At 36.7% G+C, this 12540-nt stretch overlaps 1 protein-coding gene across 1 annotated transcript in view; it reads right to left on the minus strand.

Annotated features, from left to right (window-relative positions):
• The window catches only part of LOC145683785 (uncharacterized), a 40290-nt gene extending 36090 nt beyond the window's left edge, over positions 1–4200 (minus strand). Inside the window, exon 1 of the mRNA XM_081755366.1 lies at positions 4061–4200. Within this exon, the coding sequence (XP_081611492.1) occupies positions 4061–4102 (42 nt within the window). The 5' untranslated portion in view covers positions 4103–4200. The remainder of the gene's footprint in view (positions 1–4060) is intronic.
• Between the last annotated feature and the right edge of the window lie 8340 nt (positions 4201–12540).

Raw genomic sequence — 12540 nt, forward strand, 5'->3', positions numbered from 1 at the left:
TTTCATTATGATCTCAACTATTATAAAAAAAATAAATTTGAATCAAATGTTAACAGAACTTTCTTTCCACATATTTTTTGTTTTTATTATTCCATCAACTACTGTCTGTTCCAAATGATAGGTTAAAGGAGCAGTATAATAACCTGTTGTGTTCTTCTTCTTAAATAAATAAATAAATAAATAAATAAATAGAAAACTGGAAGGATGCGATGACGAAAATTATACTAAAAAATGTCCATGGTGTTAAACAACGGCACAATGCTTTTAGAAGCTTCAAATCTCAATGACTAGTAGCAGAAATTCTGAGAATTCCGTAACTTTTCTAGAAATTTCAAATTCCCTGTCTTCCAGGATATCTCGCCCACCTCGCCCCATGTATTGGAAATAATACAAATCTCCTCATAAGAAAGAGTAACCAAAAGCTTCTTGTAGTTTTTATTTTTAACGCTGGTCCTTCTTTTCCTCACTTCATCCTTCCTTATTTTTTTTCATTCTGATCTCGAAGGGGGGGGGGTCTGGAAACCTCTGGCTACGTGCCTGCTCTAGCACGTCCCTTATGACATGGTTCCTTCTTAGGCAATGTCCCTCCAAGTTTTTCTGACTCTTTTTAATAATACCTAAAATTGAACTCTCCCCCACCTTATCTCATATCCTCTCATTTGCTTTCCGCCCGACCCAGCTAATTATTTCCATTCTTTCCCATACCCACATTTCGAAAGCTTCCAATGGTATCATTTAAGTTTTAACTTAAATTGTAAAACAGAGTTGAACCACTTGAAAAACAAAACAAACAAACTGAATGTGTTTGTTTTTTTTTTCTAGTACCACAGACTATCAAAGTTAAAAGTAAACAAAAATTTTAGTTTTTTTCTGCTTTAAAAGTCAAAAATGCTTTTAAATGCAATGTACTGAGACTATTTTTTTTTAAAATTTCCGGGCAGGACCCCCGGACCCTCCGCTTTTCTGGGAGTTTTCTATATACGCCAGTGTTTCCGGTAGTCTGTTCCTCCAAACTTTGATGATGCCAATGACAATCAGAACGCAGGAGAGTAGTTCAGAAGATAATGCAAACACTATTATAACAAGATTTTCTAAAACGAATTTAGAATTTTCAAAAATTAGTGGCCACGCTCCCCTCCTCGGAGCAAAATACACAAGTTACCAACAATGATCATGAAAACTGGTAAGTTCCATTGTAGGTGGTGTATGATAGCTTGTGGTTTATCAAGACACTGTTGTAAGGAATGGAGCTAACTTGGAAAAGTACACGTTATAAGTTTCTTGCATCTGATGCCAATCAGCGGTTTCTACACCGTTGCCAAATTGGGAGTCTTTAAGAAAACGAGTCCTACTGCATACAAACTAATAATAGTTGTTGTATCTTAGTACGTGTTTGTATTTGCGAAAAATTTAGAGAAACTTGTACCACAATAGAAGACAATAAACCTTAAATTTATCAATGTACACCAATCAAAATGTTCTATGAGCTTTCTTTTGGTGGGGTGCTGACTGGCACGGGTGCTGACTGCCACAGCCAATTATTGGTGCTGATTGCCACGACTGGCGCTGATTGCCAATATCAAGGTGCTGACTGCCACGAGCCTGAGAGAAAGTTGCTAGACTTAACATTACCGGACGCCAAGAAGCATGAAAGAAACTAGATGATCCTTAGGATCGTGTTGTTCAGACCAACACCTGACAAAGGTAAACAGGTCTCTGTATGTGCACTCATGTCCAAAATTATTGTCACATGTCTACAAATATGTTGTTCTAGTAATATAATTTGATAACGAATTCGCCCGGTATTTCTTATAATGTTAGTATGTGTATAATCGGCAAAGACAAGTATGTGGTAAATTTCATGTCAAAAGAGCAGTAAATAAGAACAATAAAAAGAAAAGAAAATTTTCTTGTCCATTTAATTACATTTTATTTTACTCATTATGATTTTCGTATTTATAATTCTTTTCCTATGAAATTTATCACAAATATAAATTTCCTGATTATACACATAATATAAGTATTAAAAGTACTCTGCAAATTTATCAAATTATATTCTTACAAGAAGACAGTTATAGATATGCGACAATAATTTTGGACATGAGTGTACTTTCAGTTTTGTCAGGCAGCGGTGCGTACAAAATTGGTACGATTTATGTATTCTCACTTGAACTCTCTATGTCAGCATGAACTGTGTACAGCTGTGCAAATTGTTTCGAGCAACTCTTGAAAGTTCCATCAAAAAAGCACTGCTGGCTGTACCTCACAAGGGAAGTTCAGGAGAAAGCACTCGCCTGCAGAGAAACTAAGCATGCCTTTTAAAGTCCCAATTCATGCTGATTATAACAAGCTAATAAAAGTCCTGTACGGTTGAGAACGGTTCGAGATATTCAATTTGGAAATTTGTATGAGAAAATGAGAATATACGCATTTATACGCGTTAAGTACAACATAATTAGTAACGAATAATGACATACGAATTGAAAGCTATCGGAAGTAACAGAAAAAAGTGTTTCGCAATAACTAACGCGTTTGTTAGATACAATTAGTATTACATTGTTCACAATAATCATAGGTTAGAGATGAAAATTGATCACTGTTCTTCTTCTTTTTTATGAAGAAATGACGCAAGCAAAATACTCCCTTGCACCATGAACATTTTATATGTGCAATTGTGTTGCAGTCGTCAAGAGAACAGTTCGCAGAACCAAAGCAAAAAGCAAATTCGACAAGTGATTCAAAAGTTATAGGCCTATAATTTGTTCGTAACCTGCCTTGCAGAACGCAAACTGAAACAATCTAATGTATCGCGGTGATCGGAAGTGATTCGTATGGACACGAACTTTATTTGATTGTTTCGTTGGTACATTATAACGTCAAGATGAAGAAGATTCATACTATGTACAACTCTCCTGCCATAATCTTTGATTGATCGGAATCAAAATACATAAAATGGTTGCACAAATCGTGTGCAATTCTTTGGTATCTTCTCAACCATTACGTCTTTGCCATCCGTCATGCAACTTGTAATGGACAATTTGTCTGTGAATGGACCTCAGTGATCAAGCAATAGCAAGTTCAAACCATCAGGCTTCGCTATGGGTGAGAATACTTAACGCATTGAAACGTGCATCCACTCATTTTCTCATATAAACTTCCAAGTTGAATATCTCGAACAGTTCTCAACGTACAGAGTTTTATTACCTGTTGTAATCAGCATGAATTGGTCCTTCAAGTGACATGCTTATTTCTCTGCAGGCGAGTGCTTCTCCCAAACTTCCCTTGTCAGCTGGCTTCAGACCATCATACCCATTAAATAATACAATAAAACAATTAATATAAACAATGAAATGTGCAAATTGTACATATTACAGAAAAGACAATCCCTTTATAAACATCCAAGTGCATGTCGTTCCACTTAGTGAGCAACTTTGTAACTTACAGGATGCCACATAGATTTGCTGTGATGATTACTAAAGTAATCCCTACTAAATTAATTAATAATCATAAATTTAGTATGAGGGATTAATTCCTCTCTTTCCAAATACAGTTTCTCCCAGGCTCGTAGCAGTCAGCACGCCGTCGTGGCAGTCAGCACCTTCATATTTGCAATCAGCGACAGTCGTGGCAGTCAGCACCAATAATTGGCTGTGGCAGTCAGCACCCGTGGCAATCAGCACCTATCCTTTCTTTTACATAGGATAACCCACAAAATACGCCACTGCACTCAAGAACACTAGACATATGTTAACGCTGTATATAGACCCCTACTACATATTTTAGATAAATAATAATTATAATTAAATGAACTTTTTGAGTTTTACGTCTCCGGTTATGCCGGTTAGGCTAAAGGAGACGGTGATGATGAGTAATGAATGAAATGGTGGAATGAAGAAAGTGGGAGGAAACGGGAGAACCCCGAGGAAATCCACGCACACGGTGTTTGTCCACCACAAAGTAAATAATAATTTTCTTGCTTAAAAATGCAAAGCAAGTTAATTGTTTGGAAATAATGCATGCATAATAAACGCTTTTATAATATAAACAAAATTTTTCTCACCTGAAGCGAGCAAATAGCGAAAATAATTACAAAATGTAACATCCTCCACGGTTAACTTAAAGCGTTGAGAATTCTATTTCATGCAACGCTAAACTTGTAAGCATTGTTCTTCGCACTTTGTTAGTTCATGACGGGGAAGGGACGGGGGACAGAAGTGCAACAGGTTTGATTGGGGGGAAAACTTCCATTGATATTACAAAGAAAAAAAAACAAAAAACGAACGCAATGCGCAAATCGGTTGAAATTACAAAGTTTAACCAGAATGCTTTGCACACTGCTAACAAAGGATGTTTACACATTTTTTTGTTCAATACAACCAAGCTATGGTTCCTTTACCAACAAACATTACAAAAAGTCTTTAAAAAATTTGAGGAATTTGAGACTGTGATAAAATCTTTTGAAGTTTATTATTATTATTTTTTCTTATTTCAACTGTTATCGCCCAGTTGCATAGCTTATTCATTCCATTCCGAGAAGAAGGAGGGATAATATTTTCTAACGTAAGTCTATGATAACACAATACACAATACCAAATTCCAATGTTTTTTGACGCACTCATAAAAAGAAAAAAGTGCCATATGTTGAAATGGTCTAATAAAAAGCCATTTTTTGGATCTTTATTTTCTTGTTATATCAAGAAACTTGTTTATAGCGACACCATTTTGCTGTAAAGTGTGAATCAGATGAGAGCGTTTAAAAAACGTTTTAAAAGTGATTGCTCGTCTTTTTTTTAAGCACCAGTGAATATTAACTAATTTTACTAGTGTTTACAGCGACACCTGGAAAAATTGCAGAAACATACAATTGCACAGGAATTTATAACAAACTTGCATAATACAAACATTTGATAATGTCGTGGCTGGTACTGCACTGAACACAATGATATGAAATAGCTTATGTTTTTTGTATTTTCTTGCTAGAAAATATACGTGATTGAAGTGCACTGTTTTTATAGCTTGTAATTTGAGAGTGATTAATTCTTACCAGAGGCGGATCCAGGACGTACTTCTGGGGGGGGGGGCGTCGGTGAGTTGTAATACTGCTACTCAGAAGCTACTTTTAAGAGCTCCAAATTCTGAGATAGGTTTTATTTATATAAGTATATATAAAATAAGAAAGTTTCCTCTTCTGGGGGGGATCGCCCCGATCGCCCCCCTGGATCCACCACTGTTTCTTACTATGTCCTGTTTTCAAATGGAATTAAACTTCATGAACCACTGTTAATTGTAACCTTTCAGCCAGTTACATCATTTCTATATAAGTTATCTTGAGTGATAGCAGTTTTCGGTGGACAGTTGCTCTCAAGTTTCTCTGCTTAGACGAAGTAAATACCATATAGGCCTATAAAAATAGTTTGCTTGAATGGAGTTTAAAGCATATTTGAAAATGGGCCCTTATTTACAAGTAACACTTCCGAAGTATAACACTCCGATTTTGATAAAATTTGGCTGGTAGATACTACACATAAAATAATCGAATACGTGTTTTTTTATTTTCTGCGGAAAAAGGGTTTTAGGGGCAAAAGCCCCCATCCAAAATTTTGAAAGTTGACTCCGGAAAGATAAGAACAAGTGAACCGAAATGAATGAAATTGTGCACAGATATTGTGGACATAAAATGAGGGAATACGAGTTTCGTATTTTCCTTAGAAAAAACGGTTGGGTGGGGTACGGATCCCTCCAAACCTTTGATCACGAAATATCAAAAGTGCTAATAACAATATGTCAGATGTGTATAAAAGACATGAAGAATTGCAACGAAACTTTGTGTGTGGACAATACGCAAAAAATAAACGAATACGTTTTTTTTTTAATTTTCGGGGATAAACGGTTTTGGAGGGCAAAAGCCCCCGTTAAAAAATTTGGAAATTGACCCCGAAAGGGAAGAAGAAGTGGACCAAAGTGAACGAAATGTGCACAAATATTTGTTTTATTATTGTCGGTTCTGTTAATGCTGTTTTCGTAAAGAAGCAAATTATTGTTCACATATAAAAATATAATTTTGTTTTTCTTTTCAAATAAAATATGGCAACGTGCATTTTCTTAGGTATTACCATGTTCCAGTGGAGATAAAGGACAATATCCAGAAAAAAATATTTTTTCTTTTATTCAAAAACTTCTAAAAGAGAGGCATCAAAAACATTACTGGAAAATAGAAAAGAGCAGTTTCATATAAAGTAAAAGCAATAACTGTCTTCCACACGGAAAAGAATTCTTCACAAAACTATTAACAGCCACTGTCCGTAAATTTAACAGTCTTTGAGTGACGACGCCAGAGTCGAAACAAACGGAAGAAATTGGATCTTCGATGGAAATACATCTGAGCGTCCTCATTACAAGATGAAATGAAAGCAGTGACTAAGTTTAGAAATATCAAAAATAATATTTTGGCCAAAGTGGAATAGGATACAGGGCTATAACATAGTTGGGTTTGTAATGTGGAAGAGAATTGAGTTGGGTACATAACGACTTTTCTCAGTCGAGTTGCCGTTCAGTTCAGTTCGTTCAGGAATTAGTACGATTCAGACCTTTGCGTGAGCTGGATCTCTCCGCACAGTGTTTCGTGGTTCATAACCCGCGAAAGCCCATCCGTGGCCTGTAGGGCAGTAAATAATCAGCTCGGAAACTTGTCTCATTTAGCTGTATTAAACTTACGGCCAAAGTGTACATTTGCCTAAGTCACTTTAAGTATACGTGTCTTTTACCCGTCGTTATATTTTGGTTAACAGTGTAGAAATGGTTGTAATCATGTAAGTATTATAAGTCTTCTATTTCCAGTATGTTTAACTGATTAATCAAGGTAACTCGAGAAAGAGTTAACTAGGTCTTATTACGACGTTGGCCCAGTGTATTTAATAGTAGATAGGGAGCTTAATATTGCTTTCTTTGGTAATTCGTGTTTATAGCGTATAACTCTGAATTTACTATTAATTGTACTCTGTAATATTATATTACTCGTTAATGCTGTCAATTAAGGGTAGAATGTATCCATGTCTTGGACAGCACGATCCTCGAATCTAGGAGCTTTGGCACTGTATACTACCATTGTAATAAACCCAAAAAAGATCAGTTATTTACTACAATAAATAGATATTTGAAATTCCAATCGATTTGTTTTTATTTAAATGACTAATTGGTAACAAAGAATACCTGTAGTATCAATAATCTTAGGTAATGTGTTGGGTTAAGTAAATTGTGACAATCCTAGCGAATCATTGCATTTCTATTATTCTAGATTACTTCTAGATTGAATTTAGTTTATACCTTAGGTAAACAAAACATACGAGCGACTTATATTATGTAGAATTTCTATTATGTAGAAGTATATAATCAAATAACCGCTTGTTCAATGAGTTTCCACGGAACGCTATAGGGCGAGAGAACAAATCAATATTACCTCAGGAGTTCTTTGAAGTGTCTGTCTTATCTCTGTCTTAATTGTGAAGTGAGAACACTCTTTTTTAACAAAATTTTGACAAATGAAATACTGGTCTGGGTGTGAAAACCTAAAGAGAAAGGAAAAGAAAAATGTTAGTATATCATTAGAGTTTTCGATATGTTTCAAAAAGAATTCATACCCAGGGCCGTGCCATGGAGGGGGGGGGCGAGCGGGGCAACACCCCCGGGCGCCAAATTAAGGGGACGAAAAATTCTGGAGAAAAAAGGAAAAAGATAGGAAAATTGTTTGGATTATATGTATGAGGGTGCTACCTACCGTTTCCCTTGGGTGCTGGCTCACGAAGAACTCCCTAAGAAAACAGCTGATAACAATCCTGGTCCAGGCTCATATTCTGTTGGGCGCAGATTGATAATGTTGAAATGTGAACAGTGATTTGACATGAGCCACGTTGATGCTTTTGAGACTCAGGTTGTGTTATACTTACTTTTGCGTATGCACACGCATACATACACGTAACTGGCAAGCTGTCTGCTCGCAGGAATTCACACACACATGAATGAAGACAGTGATATTTACTTAGGTAAATTCCTATTTATTGAGTATAGATATATGTGGGTACGGAACAAAAATATATATATATATATATATATATATATATATATATATATATATATATATATATATATATATTAACAACACACAAAATTCTCACTTGGCAGAGCTAAATGCTCAAACAGAAGAAATTGCTCTACGGCAATCAAATAAGCAAAATGAAGAATAAACTTTTAACACTGCATGGTAAATGTAAAATATGCATACACTCTATATGAACACTAGAAACATAGCCCTTGTTTGAATATCACTAGCACTATATATTCACTCTTCGTATTATGCTAAGATTTTCACTATGTGATAATGACGAGGGGAAAAGGGGGGAATACTGCTGATTGAGGTATCTTGATTCCTAAAAGACGTTACATCTCCAGAAGGTATTTGTTATCTTGCTTCACATCCGGTATATATTAATGTAGCACTAAAAAAAAAAATTCTTCATACTATCCTTCTTTACGATGTCTTGCACTGCCTATTCCTCCAGCAAACTTTTCCACACTCTTGCTACAACGGATTCTCCTTGCTAACTCCTCGCTTCTGCTCACACTTGGGAATAACCCGTTTCGATACTTAGGGTTGGCAATGCACCATGTAAAGTAATAAAGAAAATGTTAATGTTTTCCGCATTCATAGACAATGCCAATGGATCGATTTTATAATAAAGAATACTGGCAACATTTGATTTGATCCCGTGGGAAAGAAGCTTGGAAATAATAGTTGAAAAAGTGTAGCAGTCTTAACTAATAAATTCTTCCCATGGTTATAGATTTTTATGCACTGCTGTTATAGGTAAAACTGTTCAGTGGAAAGAAGCGAACGATGGTAATTGTGTGTATGAGTCATTCCACCTACGACTCCTGCAGGATAGGAACGTTTGTTCTCACGGCAGGACGGATGACGTAATACGAGAGCATGAGAACACGATAAATACAATATCATTCATACACAATATCAACTTCGTATCCAAAAATATTCCCAATGTTAATAAATGTAATTAAGAAAAACGTATATGCAAAACAGTCATGGTGACGACCCACCCAACCAGGTACATTCTAGGAACGTGCCATTTAAGTTCCATATGTATCGTTTACGTACCTGGTACTTGAGAAATGTACATTTTATATCCATAGCATGTGTCGCTAGGTACGTGCCTTTCGAGGAATTTCTGACACTTGAAAGGTACTTTTACATGCTTCACTGGAATGTGAGGAATGTGAATGGCACATACCTCATGTACCATGGCATGGTTGTGCGTAAGTTGCTTCGTATTGCGACTAGGGTTGCCAATTTAGCCACTTTGTGACTAGATCTGGCCATTTTGAGAACGTCGTTAGTCACATAATTTCCAAAGAGCCAGTAGTGGCTTTTTTAGCCATATGCTTTTCACTTCTATAGCCACTTTCTGAGTTTAGCCACATTTTAATATATTCTGTGTGTCATTTTGCAATTTTCTGACGTTTGATGCGTACTCTAGGTTGTAACATTCTAAACCCCACTGTCAGAATTGTCCTCATAAAATTAGCATTTTTGGTTATATTGTGACGTTACACAGCAGAGAATTAGTTCAAAACCTGTACGTTAAAACTATACGTTAAATAAAATTTTCGGGAAGACGTAAGTTTAAGTATAAACTAACTCCTTAAAGAAATTCAGCCTGATAATATAGACATCCTTCAGGAAATGTCGCTTTTCAGTGGCAATAAGCCTGAAACCGGTGAAACATCTTTTACTGATTTAGCTTCTTCTTTCACCTTGTGTGGAATTTGAAGATAATATCGACAAAATTGAAAATCAGTGGCGATTATAAATCTTCAATTGAAGATTTTTTGCAAGAAACTAGCTGAACCTGAGCTCTCTACACAGCGCATTATTCGCATATGAGCATAAATCGCCTTATCATTCCTTTCAACATCTGTACATGTCTCTTTACAGACACAAGTTAAAGACGTATTGATTAAAAAATAGCCAAGGGGTATCATAAAGAGGAGATTTTTCGATTATTTTTCTGAATATCTCGCACCGTTTGCAAGATTTGAGCCTACTTCCGGTTGGAGTTTCTAATTCATGTATGACCAGTGTTTTCTTTCTTCTTGCATGCAGTATGTAATAAGCAAATACATTACATACAAAATTAATATAATGTCAGTTATATATGGTGTTCATTGGGCAAAACACTCCCAAAAAAGGTTCATCTTAGACTGGAGAAATGGTTATCCTTCCTTTTCCATTATTATTTGGCTATGAAACAAATGCCGGAGACATATACAACCCCTATGACAACAGTGTGATGTGATGTTTTATTTATTTTTTTTTAAAAATTTCAACACTTCCAATGTACCCGTAAAAATGTAATAAAGAAATAGTGCCCATGTTTTTTGAATATTCAATTAGAACTGGACAATCTACATGAAATTTGCAATCGATCAGTGAAAACGTCATCTTTCTAGAGACTGTAGTTTCTGAGATATTGTCGACAGGATGGGCCGCAAAAAAAAATGCGTATTTTAAAAGAGCTCCAAAGATGGCAGCACAATTCATTTGCATTTATTTTGGAGAAGACTTACTAAAGGCAAAGGCCTTTGAACAATAATTTAAAAGGATAACTTTGTGAAAAATATTTCTTTAAGTAATTTATTTAAACTACACTCTTTTAAATACATTTGTCTTTGTTATAAACGTGAAATCACAAATAACCGTAAGTCAAAGGATTGAATGTTAAGGTTATAGGTTAGAGCTCGGTCGCTTTTAACAGCGCCTACAAAACTCAATAAACAGACGTACAGATCCAACATCTGCTTCTCTGCGCCCATCTATCAGCCACTCTTTAGAGCCCAAAAATCAACTTACCACTCCGATCCAATCAGATTCGCCAAACATTGCTCCGTAAACAAAACACTGCACCAGGCTTTGATTCTGTTACCTATGTTCTCGTCAGGCAAGCATCATCTGCTTTTCTACTTTTTCTCAGCGCCATATATACTTTCATCCTGCGAACTGGATTTTTTCCAATCGACTGGAAATACTCGAAAGTTCTTCTATTTCCCAAACCTAACAAACCTTCCACTGACGCACAGTCCTATCGCCCTATTCATCTCACCAGTTGCCTTTGCAAAATATTAGAACGCATTCTAGTCCGCCGCTTGCACGCTCATCTTGCAACTCATAATCTACTTCCTATTCATCAAGCCGGTTTTCGATCCCATTTCAGTACAATGGATCAGTTATTACGACTATCTACGGCTATTTATGATCAATACAACACAGGTTTTCCTTCTTGTCTGGTAGCCTTTGATCTAGAAAAAGCTTTCGACAAAGTTTGGCACCCTGGTTTACTGTACAAACTCCATAACTATTTTCTACCATCCTCTTATATCAGATTCATCCATTCTTTCTTACTAGGGCGACTAGCATATATCTCTATTAACGGAACACTTTCTCATCCGATCTTCACCCAATCTGGCGTTCCTCAAGGCTCGTCACTGTCTCCTTTATTATACCTACTGTATGTTGCCGACCTTGTGGTTCCAAACAACATCAACATATTTCAGTTTGCTGACGACACCGCCTTTTTTACGACAGCCCGCACAGTACAATCCATTAGTAAAACTATGCAAACGGCAATTGATGCATTCGTTGACTGGTGCAATGTATGGCGATTAAGTATTAATTCTACCAAAACTCAGGCTATTGTTTTCCTGCCACGTAGACGCCGTTCACGTATCTACAGGAATCCAAGTCGATTAAACCTCCAAGTAGACCATACACCTGTCGTGCCGTCAAATACTCTTACTTATCTTGGTGTCATATTTGACTCCAAACTTACTTGGACCCCACACCTCACCAAGATCATACGCCAAGCGCAAAATCGGCTCAACCTCCTCAAGCGCCTAGTTGGTACAACCTGGGGTTTAAAACCGTTAACAGTACTTCATACATATAAAGCATTTATGCGCAGTACATTAACATACGGTCACACTGCCTGGACATCTGCACCGCCCAAATTCTATCAGAAGTTGGCTATCCTAGAGCGCCATGCTCTACGCCTAGCACATCGCATCCGCTTACCGCATCCGACACGGTTACTTTACGAGCTGATTGACTTTCCACCTTTATTGCACCATCTCGAACAGCTTCGTACACGGTACGTTTGCAAGAGAATTGACCAGCAGCATCCCATGTTACTTGATATCCTACGGTACGATCGGGATCACGACGCACCCTCAGCTTACGTTGATACTCCCCTACAGCACTTCATGACTCTTTATCATTTGCAACTCGATAATGGTGTAGTGGATCCCGAAATCTTTCACATCTACGAACCACGTGAGCTTTCATCATTCATATATCCATCACACGCACCGTAACCACCAATTAGCATGGGCTTCCTCTGTCTCCATCAGTTCCTGAATCGCCCCAGGAACAGAACATAACTCGCATTCGTCTGTACTAACAAATACCTTGTGATGTGG

This window comes from Thermobia domestica, chromosome 4 (genome assembly GCF_964235325.1).
Source record: "Thermobia domestica chromosome 4, izTheDome1.hap1.1, whole genome shotgun sequence".
NCBI lineage: Eukaryota > Metazoa > Arthropoda > Insecta > Zygentoma > Lepismatidae > Thermobia > Thermobia domestica.